We start from the raw sequence: 17,485 nt of genomic DNA, 5'->3' as shown, positions 1-17,485 counted from the left end.
AAGAGAGCAAGAAAAGGTGGGATATTCCCAAAGGAAGAAAGAAGGAACGCCCACAGTTGAGGTCACGTGGCCAGCTGAATTTCAGTGGGGTAGGGGACAAAAACTTATTGCAGCTGAATTCAGGAGGTTTCCATAAAGAGAAAGAATTGACATTTCCTTTTTGGCTGCTACTCTATGGCTGTGAAAATAGAAATCCTTGTTGGGGGGGTGATGGTGGTAGGGAGGCTGCTGTCAAGAGAAAGAGAGCTGGCTGAGGGATTGCTGTGTTTTGTTCTTACTGAAAAACTTTGAGTTAATCATTTTTCTGTTATTTTCCTAGAAAGGCTGACCATCCTTACAGAGAGTGTGGGTAGTTAACAGTCTCCAGAAAAAGCTTGTTGTTTTGCTGCAAGCTTCTTGCTAAGGCAGTAGATAGTTGATATTTTTGAAAAATGAGAAAAGGACTTTGATTTATTAAGTGGGGTATGGACAGAGGAAAGCCTCAAGCTCAGGAGGGTCCTGGCCCAGTTCTGCTGTAAGAGTGACTTCTGAGGCAGCTCTGTGAGCCTAGGATAGCAGACAGGCATCAGGGGAGGGTGCGTTTGAGACAGAGGGTGGCTGTGACTGCAGGGTTTTGAGCTGAATGGCTCTTTCTCCAGACTGATGGGCTGCTTCCCCAGTCAGTGGCTAGTCCCGCCCGGGGAAAGCCTGTGTAAACTATTCTTGCTTCTTCTCCTTTTCCTCTTTAGCTGACCAGGCCGCAGGCAGCCTATCATGGGGCCCTGCTCATGGGACTGCCCGCGTTGCTGGGTCTCCAGTGTCCTGGGGTTCATCAGTCTCCTCCTGAGTGAGTAGCTGGGGTCGTTTGGGAAGGGAGAGCAATTGTGTGGGGCTGGGGCCACTGGGAGGGCTGTTCAGGTTCTGATGCCTTGGAGAAACAAAAAAAAGAAAGCCATTCCTTTGTTTTACAAATTTAAATTCCTTTTACAAAAGCCATTCCAAAATTTACAAATGCAGCTTATTTGGCTAGACTCCTGGAGGAACCTGGAAGAATGAAATGGTCTTTTGGTGGCCAGGAGGCTGGGGACACAGAACTCTGGTATCCTTGGCTGGGTTAAGAGGACCTTCCCCCAGGAGATGAGGGGGCTTCTGCTGCATCAGCAGGGAAACCTAGGGAGCCTGGGGCTGCCTAGAAAGAGGGATGCAGAGGGGTAAAGTACTTGCCTCCGGGAGAACAGGGGTTGAGGAGTCCTCCTGGCCTGGAACTCAGAGGTGTCCTGACAGTCCCTGCACTGACCTGTGGAGGAGGGGTCAGAACTAGAATGCTGTGGTCTGGGCTTCTGGCTGTGCTGAACAGGACAGGGAAGGAGCCCTGGAGCCCTCCTCTGTCTGCCTGGGGCTCAGCTCTGGCAGATCATGGCATGTGCTGCTCAGGCTCTGCAGGCCCCTAGGAAACCGTGTTCGTGACAGCACTGTACTAAGGAAAGCCCTGTGACAAAAGAGGAGGTGCCCATCAGTTTGGGATGATCGAAGAAACTGAGGAGTATCTCCTACTAGGGACTACTAAGAGGCCTAACAGCACAAATGTTTTGCTTGTTTGGGAGAAATTTTCAGTTTTCAAGAAGCAAAACGCATGAATTGCCATCAGTAAGATTCAGGAAACTGAATACAATGCAATCTGTATTTTGTAAAAGAAAAGCAGCCTCCAAAATTTAAGGACACCTGTGTGATCATATGTTTATAAGGATATGCTGAAAATGTGGAAGGACCAGTAGATTGGCAAAATGGGCAACAGGAGGGCATATAGGGGAGCCCTGGGCCAGAGAAAGGAACTGGGCTCCAGGTCTGGATCCGTCCTGGCACCTGAGAATGTCAAAGGAAGGGCTTGGGGTTATCACTTCTGAGCCCTCCCCTGTGAGGTCCCAGAATTTTTGACCCCACCCAGAAAGGATCCTCCTGTGGCTAAATTACAGTCTCTGTTCTGCCTCTCCCATGCTGTCCTGTCACATTCCTGTGGCCCAAAGGGGACTGACAGTTGGTGAGCCTGTTCAGGGCTCCTTCAGAGAGATGGCCCTGGGCAGTCCCTGTGGCCACCTCCTTATACCCCAGGGGAGGAAGGGGGGTCCTTCTCTTTTAGCCCCCTCCACCTGCCCCTCTACTTCCTCTGCCTCTGCTCTTAAGAGGGTGTGGGGGCCAGTGCCCTTAGATTACCTGGCGAGGGTCATCATCTCCCACAGTGGTGGAAATACGTTGTGCGGACTGCACTCAGGAAGGAAGCCACAACTGTGCTTTCAGAAGTAGACAGTAAAGGGCCGGACCCTTTCAGTTCCTGTCTGTTTAGCAGAAAACACCAGTTTATTTCTTGATGACCCCTCTTACATCGCTGGCCCAGAGAAAGACAAACATCATTTCCACCAGAATTGTCCGTGAAACTACCTTAGGAAGCTTCCCCCTTTGGCGTCTGAGGGTGGTCTCTCGCAAGCCCGGCTGTCCTATCATTCCCGTCAGAAATAAGGGCTATTTTTTCAAGCCCTACATTAAGCAGAGCACGTAGGTTTAGTGTCCATTTTTGTATCGAGAATTGTATATTCAAACGTGTGATTAGCACCGAGTGGCATGGCTGACTGAGATGTAGGATACTTTTTTTTTTTTTGTAGAGACAGAGTCTCATTGTATCACCCTCGGTAGAGTGCTGTAGCATCGCAGCTCACAGCAACCTCCAACTCCTGGGCTTAGGCGATTCTCCTGCCTCAAGGAGCTGGGACTACAGGTGCCTGCCACAACGCCCGGCTACATTTTTGTTGCAGTTCGACCAGGGCAGGGTTTGAACCCACCACCATCGGTATATGGGGCCAGCACCTTACCCACTGAGCCATGGGTGCTGCCCCAAGGATACTTTTATTTTGTTCACTAATTGATGAGGGAAGCAGCAGGATGTCACAACTGGTTTAACGGGAGAATCAAAGCAGATCAGCAGGAATGCGACAGGATCACAAGTTGGTGGCCTGTGCTCAGGCAGATGCATGGTACTTCTGAGGACAGAGGTGGGTGTCTGAGGGTGCTTGGCATTCACAGTGCTTTTTTTTTTTGAGACAGAGCCTCAAGCTGTTCCCCTGGGTAGAGTGCTGTAGCATCACAGCTCACAGCAACCTCCAACTCCTGGGCTCAAGTGAGCCTCCCGGCCTCCCAAGTAGCTGGGACCACAGGCACCCACCACAACGCCTGGCTATTTTTTGGTTGCAGCCATCATTGTTGTTTGGCGGGCCTGGGCTGGATTCGAACCTGCCACTTTAGATATATGGGGCTGGCGCCTTAGCCACTTGAGCCACAGGCGCCGAACCTCACAGTGCTTTCCTTTGGGATGAGGCGCACTTTGGACTTTCACTTAAGCAGCTCCATATCCTGTACAATAGTTTTTGATAGAAATACAACACTTTTATATTACAAAACAACCTATTAAAGAGAGCTGAAAATGGACAAACCAAATAGATTTAATAATGCAAAATTTATTTAGGAGAAGCTTGGGGGACAAGTATTCTGCCCTTGCCTTGATCTTCAGCACTTTCCTCACTACGCAGGTATCCTCAGCTCCTAGGTTACACGGGAGTTGATGACGGCTGTGTCAGCAACTACAGACATAGAACAAGCGATTTCCTTTTAAACTCAGGGCTTTGGTAAACAGGAAGGCCTTGGCTGGACCTTGACACCCTTCTGCCACCTGTAGATCTGCATGTACAGAGATTTCACTCCCTGGAACCCATCTTGACCCAGGAGGGGACCCCTGAGAGGGAAGCGGCTGGGGAGGAAAGGACGCCAGCCTGGGAACTGGGACATTTGGTTCTGACCCCAGGTGGGCTTGGTCACTTAATCCTCATCATGGTAATGTGAGCAGCTAATATCAATAGAACAATTATTGAATTATGTGCTGAAAACTTTCCTCTCTGTAAGTCAAAGACTAGTCCTGCAAGGTGTGCATGTTATTTGTCCATTTCCACAGATGAGAAAGCTAAAGCCAGAGAGATTAAATGATTGCTCAAGTTCATGTAGCCAGAAAATGACGTATCAGACTTCAATGTCACTGACTCTAAAGTTCAGTCTTTTGATCAGTCTCTCTCTCTCTCTGTTTTTTTTTGGGAACAGAGGCCTTATATTGGTCTGATTGGTGTATATGGTGGTAGGTTCAGGGAGAGTTTCCCTCTCTGATCTGGTGATCAATCTCTTATACTTTCCAACAGTGTCACCTTGCTGACTTATACATAAATGTTAGGTGGATCTAAGAGTAAACATAAATATTAAAAGTATAAACATACTTAAAGAAAACAGGAGAGAACTAAAAACCTACTTTTAGAAAGAGTTTTTAAAGCAAGGTATAAAATAAAGAAGCCATAAATAATCTGATATGACAATGCCATTTTGGCCTGGCAAATAGTCCATAGATGAAATTCAAACAAACAAGTATAAAAAATTGTATTATCGGGCGGTGCCTGTGGCTCAAAAGGGTAGGGTGCCAGCCCCACGTGCTGTAGATGGTGGGTTCAAACCCAGCCCCAGCCAAAAAAAAAAAAAAACTGCAAAGTCAACTTAAGAACGAACCTACAGAACCTGTATTAACTATGTTAGAAAAGAGGCAAATTTTTAAAATATATGTCTAATTCATACCAAGTAATAGTGATAAAATGAGAAAGGACATTAGCAGACATTTCATAGTTCACAGAAAAGGCACTAAAAATGACTTAATATAAAATGATGATGATGAATTAAATGTATAGAAGAAATATACATTTAAAAATATAATGAGATATAATTTTCTTTTATGGGTAGGAGTATGGAGAGAAGCACTCTTTTTCTGGCACATTAAAAAAGTCTGATAGCATTAATGTGCACAACTATGATTTAATAAAAAAGAAGTCAGGTTAATATGAGGGTTACATTGTCTGCATTTTTAGATTTGAGTTAGTTAGAGTTCTAGTTGTTTCCTTCACCAAGAAAGCCTGCAAAACACCTGGGCCTTGTTCCATTTGGGTGGAAACTTGCCAAACTTTCTCCCCCTTTTCCCCTTTTTGAATTTCATTGACTTTTTCTCTCAAGTGAGCATGAAGTTGCTAATCTACTGCTTTCAGTTTAGTATTAAGCACATGTGATGCTTGTTTTTCTATTCCCATGATACCTTATTTAGGAGCGTGTTCTCCAAATCCATCCAGATTGTCACAGAAGATACTTTATATACCACAGTTACTAATCCATTCATGTGCTGAAGGGTATTTTAATTGGTTCCACATCTTTGCAAGTGTGAATTAGGCTGCTATAAACATTTGAGTGCAAATATCCTTATGGTAAAATGAATTTTTCTTTTGGATAGATACCTATTAATGGGATTTCAGGATCTTTAAGGATGCTCCATACTTCTTTCCATAAAGGCTGTCCTAATTTGCAGTCCTGCTAGCAGTTCATGAGTGTTCCCTTCTCTCTGCACCCACGCCAGCATCCGTTGCTTTGTGACCTTGTGATGTGGGCTATTCTCACTGGGATTAGGTGATATGTCAAAGTGGTTTTGATTTACATTATCTATGATAGTGAGAGATGATGAGCATTTTTTCATGTGTTTGTTGGCTATTTGTCCTCATGAGAAAAGATTCTGTTCATGTCACTTACCCAGTTATTAATAGGGTTGTTTGTTGTTTTTCATTGATTTTCGTGAGCTCTTTGTAGTAGAATGACTCTTTGGAAGTACTTAATACAAAGGTTCAGGTAGATAAGCCTTTGATCCTTTAGAGTTACTCTGAAGATTTTTCCCAATTTATACACATCCATGTGTGCAGAGGCTCCAACATGAAGATATTCATTGCAACATTGTTTGTAGTGGCAAGTAACAGCTTAAATATCAGAAGCAGATGGGTGTGAGAGCCCCCATGGAACTGTACAGACAGTTAATGAGACACAGTGAGTGCCAAGAAAGGTCGCTATGAGAAAGGCAAGGAGCAGACCAGTGTGTACAGAGTGTGTTGTGTATGTGGAGATACACACATGTGCTTGTAATGTGTAGCTTGTCTCCAGGTAGATGCACAAGATGCTGATAATGGTGCTGCCTCTGAGAAAGGGAACTGGACAATGGGAGGCAGAGATGGGAGAGAGAATTAATTGTCAGTTTCCCTAATGGTCTCTTCTTTTTAAAAGACTGTATGAATGTATAATTTGACTAAAATAAAAAAAAAATTAAAAGCCACTTGGTGTTGCTGAAATGCAGTTTCCTGTCCTGAGGATCATTAGACATTTTGTATCTGAACGAGCTGCTCAAAGGCAGGGACTGGGAATTATGTTCATGGGAGGTGGGGTGTGCCACCTCTTTTCTCAGGCAGGGAAAGTATCAGGAGAAATCCAGCTACAATTACTGGTCAGTACACAATAGGTGGACCTAATAATTGTCTTGATAAAAACACCAAAACACATACCGTTGAGTGCTTTTAAAAATACATATCATCACAGAGTGCTCAAAGATGGTGGACTAGAGGTATCGTCTCATCAGCCTCCTTAGTAGGGTTGGGGAGAGGAGTCTCCAGACACTTCCACCTAGATCATCCCTCCTGGATACAACATTGGAATGGCACAGTGAGACAGTGTAGGACACCAAGAGCCTGAAAAGAGAAGAAGGATTGGAAGTCTGCATAGAAATTGGGACAAGGGTGCGTCGGACCCAGGGACAGAGCTTACATGTAGAATCCCTGGGGGATTATTCCACAGGAGATTCTTTTTGTTGTTTTTATTAAATCATTAATTGTGTACATTACTGCATTTATGGGGTGCAATGTGCTGATTTTATATACAATTTGGAATGCTTACATCAAACTGGTTAAGATAGCCTTCACCTCACATATTTAATTGTTGTGTTAAGACATTTATACTCTACTCTTTAAATTTGACATGTACCCTTGCAATATGCACAACAGGTGAGGTCCCACTGATTACCCTCCCTCCACCCAACCACCTCCCTCCCTCCTCCTTGCCCTCCTTTTCTCTCCTTTATTCTGGGCTATAGTTGTATTTTATCATTTGTGTGAAAGCGTGGGTGATTATATATTGATTTCATAATAGTACTGAGTACATTGGATACTTTTTTCTTCCATTCTTGAGATACTTTACTAAGAAGAATATGTTCCAGCTTCATCCATGTAAACGTAAAAGAGGTAAAGTTTCCATCTTTTTATGGCTGCATAATATTCCATGGTATACATATATCACAATTTGTTAATCCATTCATGGGGCGATGGGCACTTGGGCTTCTTCTATGACTAGGCAATTATGAATTGGGCTGCAGTAAACATTCTGGTGCAAAAATCTTTGTTGTAAAATGATTTTTTATCATCCTGGTATATACCTAGTAGAGGAACTGCAGGACCGAATGGCAGGTCTACTTTTAGTTCCCTAAGTGTTCTTCAAACTTATAAAGTGACATATTAGTGGGTAGCACCTGTGGCTCAGTGGGTAGGGCGCTGGCCCCATATACCAAGGATGGTGGGTTTGAACCAAGCCCCAGCCAAACTGCAACAAAAAAATAGCTGGGCACAGTGGTGAGTGCCTGTGGTCCCAGCTACTTGGGAGGCTGAGGCAAGAGAGTAGCCTAAGCCCAGGAGTTGGAGGTTGCTGTGAGCTGTGATGCAACAGCACTCTACCAAGGGCAATAAAGTGATACTCTGTCTCTAAAAAAAGAAAAAAAAAAGTGACATATAAGCTTGCATTTCCACCAGCAGTGCACAAGTATTCCCTTCTCTTCATGCCAATATCCATAGTTTTGGGATTTTGTTATGTTGGCTAATCTTACTGGAGTTAGATGATATCTCAAAGTGGTTTTGATTTGCATTTTTCTGATGATTAAAGATAAGCATTTTTTCATGTGTCTGTAGGCCATGCACCTGTCTTCTTCAGAGAACCTAAAATGGGATCACTTGTTCTTTTTTTATTAATAAGTTTGAGAACTCTATGGATTCTGGTTATCAAACCTTTGTCAGAAACAAAACCTGCAAATATCTTCTCCCATTTTGAGGTCGGTCTGCTTGCTTTACTTACTGTGTTCTTGGCTGTGCAGAAGCTTTTTAGTTTAATCAGATCCCAGTAATGTATTTTTGGTGTTGCTTCAATTGCCAGGGGGGGAGGTCCTCTTCATAAAATATTCTCCCAGGCCAATTTCTTCAAGTGTTTTCCCTGCACTCTCTTCCAGTATTTTTGCAGTTTCATGTCTTAAGTTTAAATCTTTTACCAAGTGACAATCAATTTCTGTTAATGGTGAAAGGTAAGGGTCCAGTTTTAGTCTTCTACATGTTGCCAGCCAATTAACCCAGCACCATTTGTTAAGTAGGGAATCGTTCCCCGAATTTATGTTTTTTTTTGAGATAGAGTCTTACTATGTTGCCTTTGGTAGAGTGCTATGGTATCACAGCTCACAGCAACCTCAAACTCTTGGGCTTAAGTGATTCTCTTGCCTCAGCCTCCCAAGTAGCTGGGACTATAGGTGCCTGCCACAATGCCCGGCTTTTTTGTTGTGTCATTGTTGTTTAGCAGGCCTGGGTTGGGTTTGAACCTGCCAGTCTCGGTGTATGTGGCCAACACTGTAACCACTGTTCTATAGGCACCAAGCTTAATTTATGTTTTTGATAGGTTTATCAAAGATCAAATGATGATAAGCTGCTGGGTTCATCTCTTGGTTCTCTATTCTGTTCCATACATCTACCACTCTGTTTTGTGTCAGTACCATGCTGTTTTGATCACTATAGATTTATAGTATAGCCTGAAGTCTGGTAGCATGATTCCTTCTGCTTCGTTTTTATTTCTGAGTAATATTTTGGATATTTGAGGTTTCTTCTGATTCCATATAAAATGAAGTATTATTTTTTCCAGATATTTAAAGCATGATAGTGGAACATTATATGACATGTCATTTCCAAAGTATGACATTTGGAAAGTATGGACATTTTAACAATGTTGATTGTTCCCAGTCATGAGCATGGTATGTTTTTCCATTTGTTAACTAACATCTTCAGCTATTTCCTTTCTCAGAGTTTCATAGTTCTCTTTATAAAGATCCTTCACATCCTTTGTTAGGTAAACTCCCAGATATTTCATCTTCTTTGGCATTACTCTAAAAGGAATAGAGTTCTTGACTGTTTTTCAGCTTGACTATTTTTGGTATATACAAAAGCTACTGATTTGTAAATATTGATTTTGTAGACCAAGATGCTGCTGTATTCCTTGATCACTTCTAAGAGTTTTGTAGTTGAGTCCCTGAGGTTTTCCAGATATAAGGTCATGTCATTTGTGAAGAGTGAGAGTTTGATCTCCTCTGACCCCATTTGGATACCCTTGATTGCCTTCTCTTGCCTGATTGAGATGACTAAGACTTCCATTACTATGTTGAATAGCAGTGGAGCCAATGGATACTCTTGTCTAGTTCCAGATCTGAGTGGAAATGTTTTTAATTTTATTCCATTCAATATGATATTGGCTGTGGATTTGCTGTAGATGGCCTCTATCAGTTTAAGAAATGTCCCTTCTATACCTATTTTCTTAAGTGTTTTGATCATGAAATGATGCTGCATATTTTCAAAAGCTTTTTCTGCATCAATGGAGAGAATTATATGGTCTTTGTTCTTTATTTTGTTTATACAATGTATTATAGTTATAGACTTACATATGTTAAACCAACTTTATAACCCTAGGATAAAACCAACTTGGTCATGGTGTATAATTTTTTTGATGTGCTATGGAATTCTGTTTGCTAGGATATTATTGAATATTCATTAATGATATTGGTCTATAATTTTCTTTCTCTGTTGGATCTTTTCATGGTTTGGGGATCAGGGTGATATTTGCTTTGTAGAATGTGTTGGGAAGTATTTCTTTTGTTTTCTATGTTTTGAAAAAGGTTATGTAATATAGGTATTTGTTCCTCTTGGAAGATTTGATAGAATTCTGATGTGAAGCCATATGGACCTGGGCTTTTCTTTGTTGGGAGATTTCGTATAGTGGATGCTATTTCAGTGCTGGATATAGATCTATTCAACATTTCCAATTCTTTCTGGTTGAGTCTAGGAAGGTGGTGTGCTTCCAGGTATTGGTCTATTTTCTCCAGATTTTCATAGTTCAGTTTTTGCCCAGGGCTGGGTTTGAACCCACCACCTCTGGCACATGGGGCTGGCCCCCTACTCCTTTGAGCCACAGGCACCACCAATTTCATGTATTTTTGGTGGAGGTAGGGTCTCACTCTTCTTCAGGCTTGCCTCAAGGCTCTGACCTCAGGTGATCCTCCTGCCCTGGCCCCCAAGAGTGCTGGGATTGTTGGTGTGAGCCACTGCATCCAGCTTATTACTATTATGACTATTTTATTCTTTCTCTCCCTGCTGTCTTCTTTTCTCTCCCCTTTTTCCCTGTACCAACAATCATTTCAACATCAAAGTACAGAGATAAGGAAATGAGAGAAGTAAGGAGGGGGAAGGAAGGAGGAAGTGAAAGAAGTAGGAGAAAGAAGTAAGGAAGTAGCCACACATGAAGAGGAACCAACAAAAAAATTCTGGCAACATGAAAAATCAGAGCAGTTCAACCCCCCAAAGGGATCATAACACATCTTTCTTAGGTAAACCCATGTATAAAGAAATTAAGGAAATGAGAGAAAGGGAATTTAGAGTATGGATGGCAAAAACGATGAAGGGAATTGGTCAGCAAGTGGAAAACCACCAAGAGGTAATAAAAAATTGACCTAAGAATGAAAAATATGATTAAAATAGAAAGGATACAATGGAGCGTAATGAATTTAAGGAGTCATTTAGGGAGTTTCAAAATACAATAGGAAAATTCAATAATAAATTAAGCCATGGAGAAGATGAAATGTACAAATACACAAATTATAAGTATCCCTGAAGGAGAAGAAGAGATACCCAAAGTTATGGAAGCCTTACTGGAGGATATCATAACTGAAAATTTCCCAAGCGTCAAAGATTCAGGCAATGAAGCCACAAGCTATAAAACCTATTGAATACTGCAAAAGGGAAGGAAGGAAATATATTTTATTAAATGCCCATAACCTCAAAACAGAGCGCAAGTCAACAACCTAATGAATCATCTCAATGAACTGTAAAAGGAAGAGCAATCTCATATCTAGCAGAAGAAAAGGAATAACCAAAAGTAGATCAGAGTTAAATGAAATCAAGGAGAAAAGAACCATTTACAAAATTAGTGAAACAGAAAGTTTGTTCTTTGAAAAGTTAAATAAAATTAATAAACCTTTGGTCATATTAACTAGAAACAAAAAAGTAAGCTCTTTAATAACCTGAATCAGAAGCAACCAAGGGGAAACAACAAATGTTACCATAGAGATACAAAAGATCATCACTGATTACTGTAAAAAACTCTTTGCCCAGAAATTTGACAATGTGGAAGAAATGGACCAATACCTGGAATCACATGACCTCCCTAAACTTGACCAGGAAGAAATAGACCTCTTGAACAGACTAGTATCAAGCACCAAACTTGTAACAACAATAAAAAAGCTTCCAAGAAAAAAAAAAAAAAGTCCTGGACCAGATGGTTTTCCACCAGAATTCTACCAAACCTTCAAAGTACATCCCATGCCTATATTGCCGAACCTATTCCAAAACATGGAGAAGGATAGAATTCTCCACAACTCCTTCTACAAAGCAAAGATCATCTTGATAGGAAAACCAGGAAAGGCCCCAACAACAACAACAAAAAAAGAAAACTATCCCATTAATGAATATTGATGCAAAAGTACTCAGTAAAATCCTAGAAAATAGAATATAGCTACTCATGAAAAAATACATCACGATCAGGTGGGCTTTATCCATAGGATGCAAGATTGGTTCAATATATGGAAATCTATAAAAATAATTCAACACATAAATAGAAACTAGTACAAAGACCGTATGATCCTCTCAACAGGTATAGTAAAAGCATTTGACAAAATCTTTCATTCTTTTTTGATAAGAACACTTAAGAAAATAGGCATAGATGGGACATTTCTTATATTGATAGAAGCCATCTATGACAATCGTACGACCAACATCATTCTGAATGGAATAAAACTGAAAGTATTTCTATTCAGAACTGGAACCAGACAAGGAAGTCTACTATCAACTTCCTGGAAGTTCTAGCCAATGCAGTCAGGCAAGAGAGTTATCAAGGTTACCCAAATGGAGACAGAAGAGGTCAATCTTTCATTCTTTGCTGATGGTATGATCTTATATTTAGAAAACCCTAGGGACTCAACCAAGAGACTCCTGGAAGTGATCAAGAACTATAGTAATGTAGAGGATGGGAGGCAAGATGGCCAACTTCAGCCAGCTTTCCACAGAGGCTCCTGTCCAGAAGGAGAGTTGAAGGATGGAAGTTTAGCAAGTAAGCTGACGGTTTGGAGCTGAGCAAAGAGAGAGGGTTGAAGAATGCACATCAACCCTGCTGAGGTGAGCTGTGACCTCAAGGAAGCAAACGATAGGTACAAAATACATCACCAAGCAGATAGGAGTCCCCTACCCCATGAGAATGGCTCACAGTATACTTTCTACATGTAAACAAGTAAGCAGAATTCAGATAGCCTCCTATTTTATACCACAGGAGAGACCATCTAAAAACTAGAACTCTTTCCCCAGAGAGGACCTACCAGTGTGCCATGGAACTCTCTTGCCAGGCATAAAACTGTATATATTCTCTTCCTGTAATTCTGAACTCTCAGCACTGCCCCCCACTCTCACCCTGAGGTCTGGAAGCCTGTTCCCCATGGAGTCCAGATTCTTGGGCATTTTCTCCAGAGGTGTGGACAAGGTGTGGGCTGTTGCTGGTCAGTGCTGATTCTCTGGTATGGGAGTAAGGAGGCAATGGTGAACTGAGGGAACTATATGGGAGAGGGAGAGGTGGTGCCCCATGTTACAGACCAGCAGTAGCAGTAGCAGCAACAATATGGCTCACACCTCTGGGGATATTTTGGAAAGACACTACCTGCCACTCTGGGCAACCAGAGGAAGCTGGGCATCTTCTCTGGTGGCAACCACTGGTGGAACAGATCTGGGACGGAAATGCAGGCCCGTGAGTAAAGGGTATGCCTGAGGTGGTACCTCCCTGGGTGGGCCGTGGTGGAGATGGAGACAAGTGTGCGAGTAGAAACAGCATATTCCCAGGGTGGGGCTGAGCCAGAAGGACTGCTTTAGTGAGCCTAAGCAGCACCTGGCCCGCAGGGGATCATAGCTGAGACAAAATCAGGCAGGGAGAGGCAAAAACCAAGAGCTGAATGTGAGCTCTAACTGTGCCCGCACCAACACAGAGTGCAACGGAGACAGACACGCCAGTTCCAGGCAGTGGCACAGACCAGGACTGAGTTGCAGTTTCTGTGAACTCAAACAGCACCTGATCTGAAGGTGAATATAGCTAGCACAGAAACAAATTCTGCCAAAATATAAGTGTCAGCAACATCAATCAGGGGCAGGGATGGAACTGAGTGAACTGCCCCAGATTCCATTAAGCAACTGAGGGTGTCAGGCCTTAGCTCTCCTTGCTGGATAGTGGCAGAGAGTAGCAGCATGGCCAGGAAAACAGATCTCCCTGTGACTCAGGCAGGCACAACCCCCTGGAGCATCTTCTCATTGGAGGGAACTGGGTCATAGAACTGCAGGATTACCAGTGGCTGGGTGTGACAGAGGTGCAAGGTAGGGAAGGAGGCATCAACCTTCCCAGACTAATTCATTTTCTGGGTGGGTCCTTCTGACCTCATGGAGCATGGGAGTGAGTCATATTCGAGTTGCTAGCAGACCCCTGCTATCTAGTTGCTGGAGACATTTTGAACTCTCCCATCTGAGACCATTGCTGAATAGGACAATTGATTTGGACCTCTTGAACTGAGCCAATCACCTGAGGACTATCCAAAGTGGTACCCTAGGTATGTAGTTGTGGGAAGGTTTGATTTTCCTTTTCCAGTTGTTGCCTGTGGGGTGTGGGGTGACTTAATTGCTGGTATTTCTCCACAGCTGAGATTTCAACCCAGAGTAACTGATTCACTAGGGTAGGACAGAGACCAGCAGAAAACAAGACAGAACCACTTAGCCCCACCACACCAAGCAGGTCCCCAGTTTCTCAGGCCATAGCACTGTACAGGTCCTTTGCACAGTTTTAGGGGAAAAGGTATAGACACTAGTCCCAGGTCTTGGGCAAGGGCTGGTTAATCACTACTCTAAGAGCCCCCATCCCAATTCTCCTTATCTACTAATCTAGCCAAATGGTATAATACAATCATGGGGTGGAATCAGTGGATAAACTCCGGTACCATGAATAACCAAAGTAGATCAACTCCCCCAAGGAACAACATAGTGGACACACCAGAAGATCTCATTCATAAACAAATGGCTGAGATGTCAGAAATCAAATTCAGAATTTGGATCGCAAATAAGATTATAGAATGGAGGTAAAGTTGGAATTAGAAATTCAAGGAGCATTTCAAAAGTTGTCTCAAGAATTCAATGAATTCAAAGACAAAATCCCCAAAGATTTTTTGACACATTGAGACAAGAACTTGCAGCCTTCAAAGATCTGAGAAATACAGTAGAATCCCTAAGTAACAGAATGGAGCTGGCTGAAGAAAGGATTTCTAACATTGAAGACAAAGCTTTTGAATGCTTCTAAAAGCTCAGAGGGGAAGAGAAATGGAGAGAAAAATCAGATAATTCTCTCAGAGAGCTCTGGGATAATTCAAAGAAAACTAATATTTGCCTTATAGGAATTCCTGAAGGTGATGAGGTGGCTTTGAAAGGCACAGATGCCCTACTTCATGAGATAATGAAGAACTTCCCAGACATGCCAAAAGATTCTTAAATTCAGATAGCAGACAGTTTCAGAACCCCAGCATGACTCAACCTGAATAAAACATCTCCTAGACACATTATAATTAACTTCGCTGAAGTTAAAATGAAGGAGAAAATTCTGCAAGCAGCCAGATGTAAGAAAACCATAACCTATAAGGGGAAGAATATTAGAGTGACTGCAGATCTCTCTGATGAAACCTTTCAAGCTAGAAGAGGGTGGTCATCGACTTTTAATATCCTAAAACAAAATAACTTTCAACCCAGGATCCTGTATCCAGCTAACTGAGTTTCATTTATGAAACTAAAAAAATTAAACTAGAAATTAAATACTTTAATAACATTCATATGTTGAAGAAATTTGCCATAACTAAACCAACTTTCCAGGGGATTCTTAGACCTATCCTCCATAATGACCAGTGCAATCCTCCACCACAAAAGTAAACTCACTCAGAAACATTTGATCAAATTCCAACTTCCACAGTGGTGAAAGGATTAAAAATGTCCACTAGACTTTTGAAAAACTTGATACTCAAAATTCTACCAGGCTTATGAATATTTATAATTAATGTGAATGGCTTAAATTGTCCTCTAAAGAGGCACAGACTGGCTGACTGAATACAAAAACTCAGGCCAGATAGCATACAAGAATCTCATCTTACTTTAAAAGACAAATGTAGACTCAGGGTGAAGGGATGGTCATCTATATTTCAGGGAAATGGAAATCAGAAAAAAAGCAGGTGTTGCAATTTTATTCACAGATACAATAGGCTTTAAACCAACAATAGTAAGGAAAGATAAGGATGGTCACTTCATATTTGTTAAGGGTAACACTCAACATGATGAGATTTCAATTATTAACATTTATGCACCCAACCAGAATGCGCCTCAATTTATAAGAGTGACTCTAACAGATATGAGCAACTTGATTTCCTCCAGCACCATAATAGTTGGAGATTTTAACACCCCTTTGGCAGTGCTGGATAGATCCTCCATTAAGAAAATAAGCAAATAAATTATAGACTTAAACTTAACCATTCAACAATTGGATTTAACAGATATCTACAGAACATTTCACTCTAAAAATAAAAATACTAGAAGAAACTGCAGGGAAAACACTTGAAGATTTCAGCCTGGGAAAATATTTTATGAGGAGGAACCCCCCAGGCAATTGAAGCAGCATCAAAAATATACTTCTGGGACTTGATCAAACTAAAACGCTTCTGCACAGCCAAGAACACAGTAAGTAAAGCAAGCAGACAGCCCTCAGAATGGGAGAAGATATTTGCAGGTTATGTCTCTGACAAAGGTTTAATAACCAGAATCCACAGAGAACTCAAATGTATTAGCAAGAAAAGAACAAGTGATCCCATCTCAGTGTGGGCAAGGGACTTGAAGAGAAACTTCTCTGAAGAAGACAGGCACATAGTCTACAGACATATGAAAAAAATGCTCATCATCCTTAATCATCAGAGATATACAAATCAAAACTACTTTGAGATACCATCTAACTCCAGTAAGATTAGCCCACATCATAAAATCTCCAAACCAGAGATGTTGGTGTGGATGTGGATAAAAGGGAACACTTCTACACTGCTGATGGGAATGCAAACTAATAGGTTCCTTTTGGAAAGATGTTTGGAGAACACTTAGGGATCTAAATATAGACCTGTCATTCAATCCTACAATTCCTCTACTAGGTATATATCCAGAAAACCAAAAATCACATTATAACAAAGATATTTGTACCAGAATATTTATTGCAGCCCAGTTCATAATTGCTAAGTCATGCAAGAAGCCCAAGTGCCCATCAATCCACGAATGGATTAATAAATTGTGATATATGTACACCATGGAATATTATGCAGCCTTTAAAAAGATGAAGACTTTACCTCTTTCATGTTTACATGGATGGAGCTGGAATATATTCTTCTTAGCAAAGTATCTCAAGAATGGAAGAAAAAATATCCAATGTACTCAGCCCTACTATGAAAGCTATAACCCAATTATAGCCCAAGAATATGGGGAAAGGGGAGAGGGAGGGGAGGGGAGGGGGCAGAATGGGTGGAGGGAGAGTAATTGGTGGGACCACACCTATGGTGCATCTTACAAGGGTACATGTGAAATTTACTAAATGTAGAATGCAAATGTCTTAACATAATAACTAAGAAAATTCCGTGAAGGCTATGTTAACTAGTTTGATGAAAATATTTCAGATTGCATATAAAACCAGCATATTGTACCCCATGATGTAGACAGCTATGATCTAATTAAAAAAAAAAAAAAGAAAGAAATACAGTAATGTCTTGGGATACAAACTCAATGTCCACAAATCAGTTGCCTTCATATATGCTAACAACAGTTAAGCTAAGAATCAAATCAAAGACATGTTTCCCTTCATAACAGCTTCAAAGAAAATGAAATACCTTGGAATATACCTAACAAATGATGTGAAGGATCTCTACAGAGAGAACCAGAAAATCCTGAGGAAAGAAACAGCAGAAGCTTACACTATTGGGACCTGATCAAACTAAAGAGCTTCTGCACAGCCAAGGACACAGTAAGTAAGGCAAGCAGACAGCCCTCAGAATGGGAGAAGATTTTTGCAGGTTATGTCTCTGACAAAGGTTTAATAACCAGAATCCATAGAGAACTTAAAC

At 41.6% G+C, this 17,485-nt stretch overlaps 1 protein-coding gene across 4 annotated transcripts in view; it reads left to right on the top strand.

The window, feature by feature from the left end:
* Positions 1-751: 751 nt before the first annotated feature.
* Positions 752-17,485, top strand: part of LOC105887529 (SLAM family member 9-like) — a 27,422-nt gene continuing 10,688 nt past the window's right edge. For all 4 annotated transcript variants that reach the window (XM_023516492.1, XM_023516494.1, XM_023516491.1 and 1 more), the window contains exon 1: positions 752-826. In XM_023516492.1, the coding sequence (XP_023372260.1) occupies positions 754-826 (73 nt within the window). In that variant the 5' untranslated portion in view covers positions 752-753. The remainder of the gene's footprint in view (positions 827-17,485) is intronic.

This window comes from Otolemur garnettii, unplaced genomic scaffold (assembly GCF_000181295.1).
Source record: "Otolemur garnettii isolate 467f Iridium unplaced genomic scaffold, OtoGar3 scaffold00091, whole genome shotgun sequence".
In the NCBI taxonomy this organism is placed as follows: domain Eukaryota; kingdom Metazoa; phylum Chordata; class Mammalia; order Primates; family Galagidae; genus Otolemur; species Otolemur garnettii.
This window is presented reverse-complemented; position numbering and strand designations above follow the sequence as displayed.